The sequence below is a fragment of the Myotis myotis genome, unplaced genomic scaffold (genome assembly GCF_014108235.1).
Source record: "Myotis myotis isolate mMyoMyo1 unplaced genomic scaffold, mMyoMyo1.p scaffold_m19_p_20, whole genome shotgun sequence".
NCBI classification, from domain to species: domain Eukaryota; kingdom Metazoa; phylum Chordata; class Mammalia; order Chiroptera; family Vespertilionidae; genus Myotis; species Myotis myotis.
Genome location: NW_023416325.1, coordinates 13,043,189 through 13,059,163, shown reverse-complemented (window position 1 = coordinate 13,059,163; position 15,975 = coordinate 13,043,189). Strand labels below are relative to the sequence as shown.

Sequence of the window (15,975 nt, the reverse complement as noted above, 5' to 3'; positions counted from 1 at the left end):
CGGGCTGGGGTCCCAAGCAGGAAGGGAAGAGTTGGCTGCCGGCGGAGGCCGCTGCGAGCTCGGAACCGTCCACCAGGGAGCCCGGGAGCGGCGGACGATCACTGCCGAGCCCCGCGCAGACAAGGCATGCCGGGAATAGCGGCCGCTCTCCGGACGGCGTGTGGCAGGGCAGGCGTCGGGGAAGTGCAGTCGGACGGGGCTGGGGATCGGGTGCCCGCACTCCGTGGGGACTGTTTCCCACAACCTCGGGTACCGGGTGTTGCGCCCGCCAGCTGGGCCACGATGAGCTTTAGGCTTGTCGGGAAACGCCGACGGACCAAAGCGTGGCGCCAGGCGGAAGTGCTGCGCCGTCGTCCCAGTGCACGCCGGGAAATGTAGTCCCTCCGGGCGGCCCAGGGCGGTGGCTGCGAGTCCCGCGGACCGGGTGACCGATCTGGCGTGGACCCGGGATGGCTGGGACTGGCGGCTCGGTGGGCCCGATCGGGGCCGGGGCCCTGGCAGGCGGCGTGCGGTCCAAGGTAGCCCCGAGCGTGGACTTTGACCACAGCTGCTCGGACAGTGTCGAGTACCTGACGCTCAACTTCGGGCCCTTCGAGACAGTGCATCGCTGGCGGCGCCTCCCGCCCTGCGACGAGTTCGTGGGGGCTCGGTACGGCGTGGGTCCAGGATCTTGGGGGTGGGGAGGATGCCCGAGAGGGTTTCATGGTGGGTTCCAGGGAAAAGGCTGGGGCATGGTGTCCTGGAGCGGGATCTGGTAATGGGGTGGTGGTGGTGGTGGGGGGAGTGGTGGTGTCTTGGGCGATGCCCAGGGCCGCGGCGGGGATTTTGAGGGAGTCCCGGAGCGGGGTGCCCAGGGGCCAGGTACCAGAGTCATGTTGTGGGCCTCCAGCTGAGTCCCAGGTGCTCTGCAGTGGGATGAGGAGTCCAGAGAGTCCTAGGACAATGACAGGGTCCCCACATGCAGGGTTATGGGGGGGGGGGGTACTGGTGGAATTTAGGGGTTTCTGTTCATCTTGATAGCTGAGAGGTGTTATCCAACTTATGTGGCAGCCCCGGTGTTGGTCTCATTTCTTGGGTGCCCCCCGGAGGGAGGGTCCTGGTCTCATCTCTACCCACCCCTCTTTGCTTTCCAGGCGCAGCAAGCACACCGTCGTGGCCTATAAAGACGCCATCTACGTATTTGGTGGAGACAATGGGTGAGTGAGTCGGAGCATCGGGGTGTTTGGACCAGGGAGGGACAAACATGGTGGTTTGGATTAGGCTTCTGCAGCTCCACTACTGTCTTTACAAATGTTAGCCAAGCATTCAACCTCCATTTCCCAGTCTGGAAGGTTCCCTGCCCTCAGGGCCTCAGCACAGCATCCAGTGGGTAGCATATGCAGAAATTTCCCTCTTGCTCTGACCGAGTGGACAGAGCCTTGAAAGAAACACATCAGCCCTCGCTGCCACCCTGCCAGGCGCTTTGCCTTCCTGCTCACCCTCCTGCTGTTTCTCTGAATCACCTGTGAGTGAGGCCTTCCGCCACCACCTGGACCATCTGCACCTCTTCCCGGCTCCATTGGTCCCAGGGCATACAGGTGTTTGTTAGCTGTCTTCTCCAGAGCAGGGCCTGTATCCCAGCACCCAGACAATTTGACAGGTGTTTGTCCCATGAAGGAATGAAAGACATTCCGTGAGAATCCCCCAAACTGGAAATGCCTGGTGTCCAGCACAGAGTGGTGGGTGGGGAACTGTTCTGTAGCAGGAACTGTGGAGCAACAAGCAGAACTATTTTTGCTACAATGTGACACTGAGAAACAGAATACAAATTTGTCTTAATACAGTTGTAACTTTGTAGACGGACTGGGTACAAGGAAAGATGGCCTGTAGCCCTGGGGGGGTGGTGGTGGTGTCAAAGGTCAGGGAGGAGGGGCAATGGGGGCGGGAATTACTGTCACACTCTGCTTCCCAGCTCCTGGCTTCCTGGCTGCATGGCCTCAGACGGGTCCTTTTATCTCCAGGCTGTTTCCTCTTCTGTAAATGGAAGTGGAGAGCTCAGCCATCTGGTGCAGACTGAGCTAGGCAGGGGGTGCCTGGCCTGGTGTGCAGGGGGTGGTGGACTCCTTGTTGGGTTGACACCCTCCTTCCCTCTTAGTGACAGGGCTGGGTGGTGACATGCAGGTTGTGTTAACAGGTGGTGTCATGGCTAGTGGATTTGCTTTCTGTTTTATTTTATCTTTTTTGGTTGTTTATTATTTATTTTTAATTGAATTTACTGGGGTGACGTTGGTTAATAAAGTTATATAGGTTTCAGGTGTACAATTCTAAAATACATCATCTATATATTGCATTGTGTGTTCACCATCATTTTATTGTATCTTTGAAATGTAGTTGCTACCCTGGCTGTGTGGTAAAGAGGTGGCAGGAAGATCAGAGAGAAGGGGAGGGGCCGCCCTGAGGTGTGGGCAGGCATAGGCTGTGGGTGGCTGGGGTCATGCTTCGGTCCTGCCTGACTCCCAGCAGGCAGCCCCTGTGCCTGCACCAGCTCAGGAGCTTCCTCTGTGGTCACCTCTCTGGTCCCTCGGGCATCAGCTGGTGTCTGGCCCTGGCTAAGTCTCCTAGGACAACTCCCCCACCTCCTGGGCTGCAGTGTCCATCTTCTAGGTCTTGGCTGGGCAACGCCCTGCAGAGCAGACCAGAACCAAGCCCGCCTCTCCCTGGCTGTGTTTCAGGAAGACGATGCTCAACGACTTGCTGCGGTTTGACGTGAAGGACTGCTCCTGGTGCAGGTGCGTCCCAGGTCCCTGCTCTTTCTCCTAGAACTTGGTCGCACTGTTTGGGGCCCTGATTGCCAGTGGAGTTACATTCCTGGAACGGTAGACAGAAGCTTCGAGGAGGAGATAAGAATCCCCCCCACCCCCCCGCCTCCCATGCCATACCCAGTGTTCCCTCTATCTCTTAGGTTTCTTTCCCAGTCCATGACTGAGATTGATTATTCAAATCCTCTTAATAAGGGGATCTGTTTGATCCGTGGGTCCTCAAATTCTGCCTCAGGAGAGCCCTTCGGTCACCAAGCCTGCCTCCCAGGCCAGGGGCTGGAGCCAACACAGAGAGCCATTAGTCGATGGGTTCTAGGACAGACTCTGGTGCTGCAGGGGCTCCTCCCCCCTCATGGGGCCCATCCTCTCCCTGAAGACCCCACACAGGCAGTGGGCATCGTGCGGACCCGGGCCTGCCTCCTGCAGATGGCCCTCCCCGCTGTGCAGCTGTGGACAAGACACCTGCCCTCTCTGAGCACTGCATAGTTGCACCCTGCGGCCCAGCCCCTGACCTGGAGCAGCTCACAGCTGAGGGGGAGAAATAGATCCTGGGGTTAGAAGATCCCGGGCTTCCTCTGAGCTCTGCCGTCCGCTTGTGCAGAAGCCCAGGTTCACCGAGCGCCTTGGGTGCCACGCTCTGCTCTGGAGCCCTGTGCGCAGCCCTCGGTCCCCGGCGGCCTCTGGGGTGGGGTCTGACCGCCCCTCCCCCCTGCCCCGACAGAGGAGGATGTCAGGGCTCAGGACCCACAGCTGCTGAACCTGGCACGCCAAGGTGGCATCACCCAACGCTGCCCACCTTGTGCCCAGGAGACCTGGGTAGCACTGGGATTGCCACAGAAATCTCTATGTTGTTTCTTTCACACTTAATTTTAAAGTATGGCCAATAGTTACAAATTCATTTTAAAAATCACTCTGAAGACTTTACATTCTTTTTTTTTTTTTTTTAAATGTTTTTATTGAATTTTATAGAGAGAGGAAGGAAGAGGGAGAGAGAGATACAAACATCGGAGAGGAACATCGATCAGCTGCCTCCTGCACAGCCCCCACTAAGGATTGAGCCCACAACCTGGGGTTGTGCCCCGACTGGGAATCAAACCAGTGACCTCTTGGTTCCATACCAGCTGGTGAAGACTTTACATTCTCTGTTAAAAAACTGCCTAAGTAGCCCTGGCTGGTGTGTTCAGTGGTTAGAGCATCGCCCTGCGCACCTGAGCATCTTGGGTTGGATTCCCAGTTAAGAGTATGTACCTGGGTTGCAGGTCTGAGCCCTGCCCCGGTCGGGGCAGTCGTGGGAGGCAACCAGTCAATGTGTCTCTGTCACATCGATGTTTCTCTTTCTTTCTCTCTCTCTCTCTCTTTCTCTCTCTCTCTCTCCCTCCTTCCCTCCCTCCCTTCCACTCTCTCTAGAATAAATGGCAAAAATATCCTCACTCCTTGAGTGAGGATTAAAAAAAAAAAATTGCTTAAGTATAAAACTGAAAAGGAGCAGCCCCCAGAAAGCAGTATAAATGGATTTTTAATTTGTAAAGTAAAACCTGTGGACCACCCATGCTGCAGGATACAGTGCAGCTGTGAGACGCGGGGTAATGATGATTCACGAGTGGCTTGAAGACCTACTCACAGTCTACTATGAAGCTGAGAGAGCATATTGCAAAATACCTACCAGATGATTCCATTTAAAAAAAAAATCACTCCGAGACACAATATGCATGGGAAGGTGTAGGGGTGACCTCCAGATGTGGACAGTGGTTTCTAGCAAAGGGTTATATATAAATGGTAGTGCTGTGTATGTTTTTTTCCTTATTGGCAATTTCCTAAAAAGTTTCTATAGTGATACAGGCATGACCTTCAAAATATTGCTGACACCCATTGACACTTGTTCTCCCGCCAGGGCCTTCACCACTGGGACCCCACCCGCCCCCCGCTACCACCACTCAGCCGTGGTCTACGGGAGCAGCATGTTCGTCTTTGGTGAGCTGCCACTCACCTCCCAGGCCAGGGCTCCCTGACCTCCATGAAAGCCTCAGGCCCACGTGCTGTGCTTGGCTGGCCTCTCTCTGTCCACTCTGATCCTCAGCCCGGTCTCCTGGGGCGGGAACCGTCTGCCTCTGCGACTGGGCTGGAAGGTGGCTTTCCCTCCCCGCCGGGGACAGGGAGTGGCGTCCTGCTGATCTCTGTGTCCCCAGAGCCCAGCACGGAGGCAGGCACCCAGTAGGTGCTCCCGAGGTGTGCGGAGAAAGTTCTGGAATGCCTTTCCAACGGGGCCAGATTCTGCCCTCCCCTCCTGGGGTTTGAGGACTCAGAAATGCTGCCTTTGGGTGTGACGGTTGCTCTCTCTTCACCCAGGGGGTTACACTGGGGACATTTATTCCAATTCTAACTTGAAGAATAAAAATGACCTCTTCGAATACAAGTTTGCAACTGGCCAGTGGACGGAGTGGAAAATTGAAGGACGGTGAGAACCTGCTGAAACCTTCGGGGCTGTTCTGCGGGCTCCGACCCTGCAGCATTACAGAGGAGCCCGGGGCTCGGAGAGGCCTGGGAGCTGGGGTTTGGTGTGAACTCCCAGCTGCACCGTTTGCAGCCTCTTCCCAGCTCTTGGTTGGGTAGAAGGGACCCGGATGTCCTGTGCTGAGCGCTTCCACGGTCCTACCTTGCGAGCACCCCTTTGCTATTTGGTCGCACCCGGGAGAGGTCTCTGCCCGGTGATGTCTGAATGCATCATCAGGGCCTGGTGCCGCATGAGCTCAGGTTGCTGTTGATTGTATCCTGACTGGAGTCCTGGGGCCAGCAGATGTGGGCACGGCAGTCAGGGCCTGGCAGGACTTGCAGGGCTGTGGCCACTGGACCAGCCTTGTGGGGCTGTGAGGCTCGGGTCTGCACCGAGTGGCCTCATTCCTCCCCAACCTCTTGCTCCAGGTTGCCAGTCGCCAGGTCAGCCCACGGTGCCACGGTGTACAGTGACAAGTTATGGATCTTTGCTGGCTATGATGGCAATGCCAGGTAGGTGGTGGCCTGGCCCGTGGGCACAAAGTGGGCTTTCTTGGTCTTGGACAGTTCAGACTGGGGGTTTCTCGTGAGGGTGGGTATGTGGGCGGGGGGAAAGGGGGCAGGATGAGGGTGATGGCCACTGATTGGAGCCCCTTTCCTACCCCCACAATGGTTAAAAGGACTGGCACCCCTAAGGCCCCTCCCAGGGCATCGGAGGCATCAAGCCTGGCCCATGTTTGCACAGCTGTCGTGCTTGTCTTCAGAGCAAATAGCTGGGGGTCATCAGAGCTGGGGGTGGGAGAGGTGGCCCCTTGCATTGCTGGGGTGGGAATACTCAGGCTCACAGCAAGGAATGACCCTCAGGGGCGAGTGAGCAGGTGGGTGGCAGCAGCAGGGCTCAGACTCGGCCCTTCCCCTGCAGAGGACAACAGAGCCTTTGCCTGTGCCACAGGCATTTCCTATTTCAGCAAATTGGCTTTGCTGTGTTTTTCGGATTACAAAGCAGCATGTGCTCACTCCCCAGCACTTCAGCATCATAGACACTAATCAGTGCAGTTTCTAAACAGTGAGCATTGCCTCTCTGAAGTCCTACCCCAGGGACCAGCCGAGGGCTGACCCTACCCCCTGCCCTAGAGGTTGGGAATGAGGCCTTCCTTTGAGTGAGGCCTCTCTTCCTGCCTGCACTGGGCGGGGGCCTGGCACAACAGGGACTCAGTGTAGCCCCCACACTCGCCCAACTGAAGCTCCAGCTTCATGGCTGCCCCAGAGTCCGCTGGTCAGAGTCCCAGGTGATGGGTGGTTCTTCCCTGGAGCCATCCCCCCTGGCCCTCCCTGCCAGTCAGCCCCAGTGGTGGGCATCCTGACCCCTTTGTCCTCATGCAGGTTGAATGACATGTGGACCATTGGCCTTCAGGACCGAGAGCTCACATGCTGGGAGGAGGTAAGGGGCTGGAGGGTTTTGGGGTGGGTTGTGGGGAGGCAGGGAGGTGAGGGGTGCAGGGGAGCAGGATGGGTGCAGGAGGCAGGGAGGTGAGGGGTGCAGGGGAGCAGGGTGGGCTGGGGTGGGGGCTGCTTTGCTCCCTTTGCCAAAGCCCAGCCTTGACCTCTGCCTTGCCCTTCCCGCTGACCTGCCTGTCAGTGCCAGTGGCAGTGACCTAGTGACTAAAGGCCCTATGTTCTGGGGGGCAGCCTGTCACAGGTGACGATGCAGTTCAGGTGTAACCCACCCTTACCTGATAGTGAGGACAGCACGCCCCCTGCTGTCCTGCTGGCTGCTGTTTCCAGGTTGCTCTACTGTCTTTCCCCGAGGAGGGGATGTCTTTCTCCTTTAGTGATGACTTTATTCTCCATTTAGGAGGGGACGGTGGGGCTTTAGGTTGTTCTGCAAAAAAAGAAAAAAAAATATGTGAACCCTCAATCACAGAAGAAACTTCGGGAGTAAAAGCAGTCCCAGCTCAGCAACGTGAGCACAGACGTGCGTGCTGGGTCCCGTGAGGGCCCTGGCTGAGCTGCCTCCCGCCCCCCCAGGTGGTGCAGAGTGGCGAGATCCCCCCTTCCTGCTGCAACTTCCCGGTGGCCGTGTGCAGGGACAAGATGTTTGTGTTCTCAGGGCAGAGTGGAGCCAAGATAACCAACAACCTCTTCCAGTTTGAATTCAAGGACAAGATGTGAGTGCACCGGCGGTGGGGCCCTCGGCCCCCCACGCCTGCATCTGGAGCCGTCCTTGGGAGCGCCAAGGAAAGCAGGGCCGGCTGCCCTCCTCCCGCAGCGGGAGGTGTGGTGTCTTTACATAGACTGAGCCCGAGGTCCCCTGCAGGCCCCTTGGGTGTGGCTGCAGCTCAGCAAGACAGGGCCTGGGCGGCCTCCCTTTTTGAGTGAAGAACACCCCAGCCCCGTGAATGGCATGGCCAGGGCCACCAGTACCAAGTGTGGCTGGCATAGCTCTCATGTGATGGAGGGTGCCCGGGCCCTGAGCTTCCAGCGTACGCTGTCCTTGGCTGCTGGCCAGCCCTCGACCCCTGTGCTGGGGACTAAGGCAAGCGCCGGGCATTGGCTCTGGGAGTTAGTGGAGGAGAGAAAGGGAGTTTGGGCTGCAGGTCAGGGAGGCTCAGGAGGGGACTGGGAGCTGCCCTGGATGCCAGCGTATCAGCTGGGAAGGAGAAAGGCTGGGTGTCCTGGGCAGGGGAAACCCTGCTGTTGCCTGTCCGACTCGCCTGTCCTGGGGTGGCCAGGCCTGGGGGAGAGCCACGTGCACGCTGGCTCGCTGCTCCGCCCTGGCCTGGGCCCTCAGGACAGTGGGCATCACACAGGGCTCAGAGCAGGCAGGGCAGACCTGGAGAAGTGAGGGCATGGGCAGAGGCCAGGTACAACCAGACTGCGGAGGGTTTGGGGCAGACTTGCAGGCTCTGGCCAGGTGGACAGGTGGCTGATCTGCAAGGGGGCCCTCAGGGAGGTGCCAGTATTGGGGGTCCGAGGCCTGCACAAGGGCTTGGGGGTACCTGTGGAGCAGGCTGAGGAAGGCGCATCTAGAGGGCAGAGGGCTGCAGGACGAGGAGCCCAGGGGTGACAGGGACGGGGTAGGAAGGAAACCATGGGAGACACGGTCACCAGCAGCAGCCAGGTGGGTAGTGGGTGACTGGTGGCCCGGTTGGGTTGAGCCTGTGTGGTGCCACCTTCCTCGCAGGCCAGCCCCCAGGCAGCCTCCCACCCTGCCTCATGCTTGCACCCTTTGTTTCTCCCCCCCACGCCAAAGAGGTGTGCAGAGCTGGTTCCAGAGCGAAATTCGACAAGGGACCCTGGGCAAATGCACTGCAGGCCCTCCCTCGGCCGGGGAAGGTCTCCCAGGGGTTGCAGGGCACTAGGAAGACTGTGCCTGTGGTGGGGGCCTCGGAGCCCAGGTGGAGGTCACAGGGGAGCAGGAGCCCCTGCCTGGCACTGGTTCCTTGTTGTGTGCTCCCAGGTGGACACGCATCCCCACTGAGCACCTGCTTCGGGGCTCCCCGCCGCCCCCCCAGCGGCGCTACGGGCACACGATGGTGGCCTTTGACCGCCACCTCTACGTGTTCGGGGGCGCAGCCGACAACACTCTGCCCAACGAGCTGCACTGCTATGACGTGGACTTCCAGACCTGGGAGGTGGTCCAGCCCAGTTCGGACAGCGAGGTGAGCCCTGCCAGGTGTTGCTGAGGGGATCCAGGGCCCGTGGCCTGGGCTGTGTTCCTGACTCATTTGCTCCCACCTCCTCACACCTCAGGGTGTTCCTGGGGCTCCGGACAGCCAGCAGGAGCAAGGCCAGGATGCCCTCAGCCTGGACCCCACCCTGGCCTGACTCTGGAGCCTGGGCCTCTCTGCCTGTTCTCCACCTGGCAGCCTGTGGGCTCTATGATTCCTCTTCCCACCACGTTTGCATTGTGCTGAGGATGTTCTCCTGGCTCCCAACTCAGCCCTCATCTGTGTGGCCCGTCCCGCCCCCCCGTCCCCCCTCCCAGCGCTCTAGGTGAGGGTGGCGAGCAGTCTCTGGTGCCTGCCTGGCTTTGCTGACTGGTTGTGCCCTGCATGTCTCCCATCAGGTTGGTGGGGCCGAGGTACCAGAGCGAGCGGCTGCTTCTGAGGAGATGCCTGCCCTGCCCTCGGAGGACCGGGGCGGCTTCAAGAAGTCCCGCGATGTGTTTGGCCTGGACTTTGGCACCACCAGTGCCAAGCAGCCTTCCCCACCGGCCTCCGAGGTGAGGCCCAGTGCCCTTGTTACCTACCGCTCCCTCGCCCTCTGAAGCCGGACCTGTGATCGGCTCATCTCAAAGGTGGGGGGACTGAGGCTCGGAGGGAGTGAGAGGAGGGCCAGAGCCCGCGCCCCGCTGGCTGGGCCATGTCGCTGCAGCAGGTGAGACAGCACCGGCTGTGTCCACTCTGCGTCCCAGGGGCCCTGTCCTGCCTGCTCACCTCCACAGGCCCTGCCTCCGGCCCTGTGCCTGCAGCTGTGCCCCAGGCCCCGCTCCAGCCCCGCCTTCCAGGCCAGTGGTGCCATGTCCTTAGCCACCGTATGACCACTCTAGGCCGCAGCCAGCCCGGCTGGAGACCCCGCCCTGCCCCTCCCCACCTTGCTGACTTGTCCCCCCACTCTATCCAGCTGCCCAGCGGAAGGCTCTTCCATGCAGCTGCTGTGATCTCGGATGCCATGTACATCTTCGGGGGCACCGTGGACAACAACATCCGCAGCGGGGAGATGTACCGGTTCCAGGTGGGGCTCACGGGCTTGCGGAGCAGGCGGCTCCCTTATGAGCTGACTCTGCAGGGAGGCCGGCCAGGGCGAACGGGCCCTGACGATGGAAACAGACCCAGTGGGTAGGGGCGGAACTTGTCCAAGGGTGTCCAGAGCCAGGGCTGCACGCGGTGGGATGGCAGCCTTTCTGGGCAGGGTGCCGCTGGTGGGGCAGCCAGTAGAGGCCTGGGAGCCACCTGGGTCACTGGAGGGAGCCAGGCTGAGCTGAGCTTGGCGTCGGGGCCTCAGGGGGCAAAGCCAGGAGCACAGTGTCTTCCTCGGTAACCCCTGGGCTCCTCCTGCAGTTCTCCTGTTACCCCAAGTGCACGCTCCACGAAGACTATGGGCGGCTGTGGGAGAGCCGCCAGTTCTGCGACGTGGAGTTTGTGCTGGGTGAGGTGGGTGCCCTTCTGTGGACGGAGGAGGGGGGCTGTGCACCCAGAGGCACGCTGGCGGCCCACTGGTGCTGGGGTCCCCGGGCCCCCGCGCTGGCTGGGCCTGTGTCCCTCGGGGAGAGAACCTGTGCCCTTCCCCCTGTCGTTCCTGCTGCAGAAGGAGGAGTGTGTTCAGGGCCACGTGGCCATTGTCACAGCACGAAGCCGCTGGCTCCGCAGGAAGATCGTCCAGGCGAAGGAGCGGCTGGCCCAGGTGAGGTGTGGCCCTGCCTGGCCCTGCCTGGGCAGCAGCATTCATGGGGTGTCCTTAAGCTCCCCTTTCTCTTCCCACAGAAGCTGGAGGAGGAGGCAGGTCTGGCTCCCAGGGAGGCCCCTGCTGTGCCTGTGGGTGGGGCTCGGCCACCCCTGCTGCACGTGGCCATCCGAGAGGCGGAGGCCCGGCCCTTCGAGGTGCTCATGCAGTTCCTCTACACCGACAAGATCAAGTACCCAAGGAAAGGTCCGCCGGGGCTGGGGGGCAGGAACGGGGGTGGTGGTGCCAGTGACCCTACTTGCAGGTGGGCAGCCTGAGGCTCCGAGGCCGAGATGACCCGTGTGTGGTTCAGTTACGGAGCCGCAGCCTCCGGGCCCCAGCCCGCACTTGTCCGTAGAGGGAGCCCGGGGCCCTGTCCTCCCCTCTCCCCTGCCCAAGGGCCCCAAGGCTCAGGGAGCTCTCGGCGCAGGCCACGTGGAGGACGTGCTGCTCATCATGGACGTGTACAAGCTGGCGCTGAGCTTCCAGCTGTGCCGCCTGGAGCAGCTGTGTCGGCAGTACATCGAGGCCTCTGTGGACCTGCAGAACGTGCTGGTCGTGTGCGAGAGCGCTGCCAAGCTGCAGCTGGGCCAGCTGAAGGTGCCTCCTAGCCCACCCCGCCCACTGCTGCCAGCCCCTTGCCCGGTCTGGTGCCCTCTTGGGGCCGAGGCCTGACCCCGCCCGTCTGTCCGGCCTGTCTGTCCCAGGAGCACTGCCTGAACTTCGTGGTGAAGGAGTCCCACTTCAACCAGGTGATCATGATGAAGGAGTTCGAGCACCTCTCATCCCCACTGATTGTGGAGATCGTCCGGCGGAAGCAGCAGCCACCGTCTCGCGCCCCCTCAGACCAGCCCGTGGACATTGGTAGGAAGCCGCGTCCTTTCCCTGCCAGGGGCTGGCCAGGTAGCATTCATCTTGGTCAAGACTGGGAGCCATGGGGTCACCTGCCAGGCTCTCAGGCAGGGGTGGAGGGGTGGGTGCAGAGGACCCCAGTGTGTCTCCCTGGTAAAGGGGCAGGGGCAGAGGGAGGCAGTTCAGGCTCAGTTAAAGGAACAACAGCCAACCCACTGGGCTTTCCACCGTGGGCGTGTGCCTGTGGGTAGGGAACCTCCTGAGCCCATTTCTGGAGGTGACACGGGGCACCTCTCTGGTAAGGGTGCCTGCCCTGCCTGACATCAGGTCTGAAAGCCTCTGAAGGGGGCGATGTGCTCAGCGTCACAGTGATTAGTCACCAAGCTTCGCCTCTAGGGCCCAGTGAGGGGTGAGCACAGCCTGCAGAACTCAGATGCTCCCACTGCCTCCTGCCCCCCTACCTGGGAAGGGAGGACACAGGCTCCTTTATCCCCGTCTTTCTCTGGGGCCTGTGCTGACCCTGGTCACTGCCCTGGGCAACATAGGGTGTGCCAGGCCCAGAGGAGGGCTCAGTGAGCTGAGTTTGGGAGATTTGACTCTGGGGGTGGGCGTGCCTGAGGGCTGTGTGTGGAGCTGAGGACAGGGCCTGATGGTGCCTCGAGGGCCAGAATGAGGCCTCTTGCCTGGAGGAGGTTCATTCAGGGTGGCAAATGGGCAGATGTGCAGGAGGAAGTGCCCTGGGGCCCTGAGGCCCAAGTCAGGAGCAGGGTCTACTAAGAGGCAGGAGGTGCCTGCTCAGGGTCCCTCCATGCCCCTCCAGGTACCTCTCTGATCCAGGACATGAAGGCGTACCTGGAGGGAGCCGGCGCGGAGTTCTGTGACATCACACTGCTGCTGGATGGGCACCCCCGGCCAGCCCACAAGGCTATCCTGGCTGCCCGCTCCAGGTGGGTGGGGGTGCAGCTGCCAGGCAGGGCGGGCCCAGGCAGGCCCTGGCTGCATCCGCTAAGAGCCAGGCCTCTGCCGCCCCCTGTCTGCAGCTACTTTGAGGCCATGTTCCGGTCCTTCATGCCTGAGGATGGGCAGGTGAACATCTCCATCGGGGAGATGGTGCCCAGCAGGCAGGCCTTCGAGTCCATGCTACGCTACATCTACTACGGTGAGGTCAACATGCCTCCTGAAGACTCGCTGCATCCTCACCCCTGAGGGTGCTCCCAGGGCATCGCTGGGGCTCGCAGCACCCACCTCGGGCGGCCTGGCAGGCTGGTCTTGGCTGGGTGGTTTCCCGAGGACTTTTGGTGCCTGGTGCTCTCTGAACTAGTTGGTCATGCGGCACAGAGGGGTTTGTAGCCAGGAGGGACAGTGGGTTCTTGATCTCATGACTGTTTGGAGTAAGGGGTTGGTCATTGCTATGTGACAGGCGAGCAGATGGACATAGAGTGATTCCTGGTCACGGCACTTCAGTGGGAGTCTGAACCTGGGGTGCGAGGATGCCCTTTAGGGCTCTGGGAGACTGTGGCCAGTTCTGCAAAGATGCATATGAGTGTTTTCCTGGGGAGAGGATGCTGTGGTGTTTTTCTGAATCTCGATGGGGCTTTTGACTCCTAAGTGGTCAGAGTGTGTATAGAGATCAAGCCAGTGATCTGCCTGGACTGGAGCCCATGCCAGACTCTCCTGGTGGGGCAGGTCCCCGGGCCTGAGCAGGTGCAGTCTCAGGTTTTCTCTGCCCCTGGCAGGCCAGGGCTTCAGGTGCACTGTCCCCTGGGAGGAGGGTGGTGAGCGGGAGGATGCCTCCTTTGGTGACAGCTCCTTAACCAGATCCCCCAGCTACCTGTTCGCGGCCCCCTACTACTACGGCTTTTACAACAACCGGCTACAGGCATACTGCAAGCAGAACCTGGAGATGAATGTGACGGTGCAGAATGTGCTGCAGGTAGTACACCTGGTGCCTGCTGGCCTCCCTGCACCTGGACAGGTGGGTGAGGGGTGGGGCAACACTTCAACGAACCTGCCATTCCAGATCCTGGAGGCGGCTGACAAGACGCAGGCGCTGGACATGAAACGGCACTGCCTGCACATCATCGTGCACCAGTTCACTAAGGTCAGGCCCTCCTGGCTCAGCACCCGCTGCTCACCCCTCATCTTCAGGACCCACTCTCCATGGCAGCAGCGGTGGCCAAGTGGGGGGAGGGTGCCTGGAATCTTGCCATCTTCTGCAGCAGTAGGCCCTGGGGGTAACCAAGCAGAGCCACCCACCCCTCTGGTCACTACTCACCCCATCTTTGGAGCCCACCCAGCCCTCACATGAATCCAGTTCCATCCTGTTCTGGCCTTTTGGTCAACTCCCACAGGTCTCCAAGTTGCCTACGCTGCGCTCACTGAGCCAACAGCTACTGCTCGACATCATAGACTCCCTGGCCTCCCACATCTCCGACAAGCAGTGTGCAGAGCTGGGCGCCGACATATGAGGGCCCAGGCGGTGCCAGCCCACAGATGGAGAATGACCATGCCTGACCTGCCCCCTGCAAAAACTGTGTTGGCAATCCTCAGGCCTGTGACAGTGGTCAGACCTGCTGGCCAAAAGACAGGGTGCCCAGAACCTCAGAAGAGAGCTGAGGGGACATGGGGGGCTCCAAATGCCCTGTTTCACAAATGACAGGCCTCGCAGGAAGTGGATGGTGAAACAGGCCCCCCAGGTGGCATCCTCTCCTGGGATGGAGGCGTGGGTGGGAAGCTGGGGCTCAGTGACGATAGGAAGAGGCAGGATTCCTGGCCAGGGTCCAGCAGTGGGGAGAGCCCATCGGGGAGCTGATTTTGGGGTCCCCATCTGACAGGGACCCAGCATGGTTGTGGAAATGGCTACAGTCATGTTGCGAAGGTCTCTCTAATGTGGGGGTCACACAGGCCCCCCTCACCAAGGTTGGTATAAGGGGTCCCTGGAGCTTATGCTGGGCACCTGATGGGCAGATGGATCTGATTCAAGATGAATTTTGGTGTGAAAGGCCCTGGGGCCAGTTCCTAGCCCACAGGGCCAACCACTCTGGACTGGGTCTGGATTCCAGAGGGACTTCAGGATCCCACATATCTGTGTGCCCATCCTTCTGGGCTGTGCCAAGAAGTCAGTAAAGATGCCCCCAGTCCCTGTGTATCCCTAAGTATTCTGTCACAGACATGCCTCCATTGAAGCCACAGCAGTGCTACCTACTACACACACCTTGCTGGTGTCCCCACCGGTGGGCTCTGGCCTTAGCCTTTGGCCCTCCCACAGCTGTGGATTGGCCATGTGGCCCAATTGCTTGGCATTGGTCAGTCTTGCCTGGTTCTCTGTCAGCAACTTCTCACCCCCACCTGAGGCAACATGGAGGAAGGGGCTGTGGCAGGAATCCAGGCTGGCTTCTCCCACCTCAGCCTAAGCCTGGGATGCCTGCACCCCCCATATGCTGCACCACAGGCTCCTGCATGGGCTGGAAATGCATCCTTTCCTGTTCCCCCACAGAAGGCCCTGTGATTCCACCCCAGTGCGGAAGGCACCGTTCAGCCTCCTTTCTGGGAACAATCCCAGGGACCCTCTGCCCCAGCTTCCAGGAAGCCATGTGGGGGGAAACGATCTTTCTTCCCTGCCTCAGGGCTCACTTCCTCTGGCTGTGCCTCGTGCAAACGCAGCACCTGCCACTCGGCCCTGCTGAAGAGCCTGGATGTAGGCGGGTGGGGGCCGCTGTGGCAGGTGAGCACCCTTAGGCAAGGGAGCCCATCCATAAAGGAGAACGAGCTTGGGGACCTTGGGGGACAACCTGCACATCCTGCTCTGCAGTGGACAACTTGGGACCCTTGTAACTGGTCACTTGACTGTCTTTTCTAGACATGCTGTCAATAAATGAAGCCACAGAAAAAGCAAATTTCAGAACACGGTGTGGCCATTCACAGGACTAGACAGCATTCAGCTGTGCTCTTGGGGCTGTTGTGGCCAAGGCCCAGCAGGGAGATACCACCTGTGCGGGCAGTCGCCCCATGTACTGAGCTATTTGCTATGCTTACAGATGCAGGGAAGTCGTCTAGATTCCAGTCAAGTTGAATTAAAATGGGGACACAGATTGAGGCCAGGACTGCTGCTGTGTGCTTCCCCCACTTCTCCAGACCTCCAGGGACCAGAAATGTTGAGCCTTACTACTTGCCAAGCATAGCAGCCCCAGGAGGTCAGAAATTACAATTTTTTGTCCTGGTTTTCAGATGAGATAGGCCATCTGAGTGGGGGCTGGCCTTCAGGCCAGGACTCAGGCTGGAAGCCTGTTGGGTCCTGAAAAGGAACTTCCCGGCATGGGTTTGAGTCTTTTCCAAGGAACCAGCTTGTGTTGGCACCTGTTTCAGGTGCCAAAGGAAGGGTGCCTAGTGC

At 59.9% G+C, this 15,975-nt stretch overlaps 1 protein-coding gene across 1 annotated transcript; it reads left to right on the top strand.

Annotated features, from left to right (window-relative positions):
• Positions 1 to 268: 268 nt before the first annotated feature.
• On the top strand, positions 269 to 15,486 carry LZTR1 (leucine zipper like transcription regulator 1). The gene is made up of 21 exons (XM_036353827.1): positions 269 to 649; positions 1,134 to 1,196; positions 2,712 to 2,768; positions 4,690 to 4,769; positions 5,145 to 5,253; positions 5,718 to 5,801; positions 6,672 to 6,729; positions 7,317 to 7,456; positions 8,749 to 8,950; positions 9,358 to 9,513; positions 9,915 to 10,025; positions 10,352 to 10,444; positions 10,599 to 10,694; positions 10,775 to 10,940; positions 11,164 to 11,333; positions 11,441 to 11,597; positions 12,406 to 12,532; positions 12,626 to 12,775; positions 13,413 to 13,518; positions 13,606 to 13,686; positions 13,937 to 15,486. Exons 1-21 carry the CDS (start codon positions 450 to 452, stop codon positions 14,051 to 14,053), a joined length of 2,523 nt encoding a protein of 840 aa, XP_036209720.1. The 5' UTR covers positions 269 to 449; the 3' UTR covers positions 14,054 to 15,486.
• Positions 15,487 to 15,975: the final 489 nt, after the last annotated feature.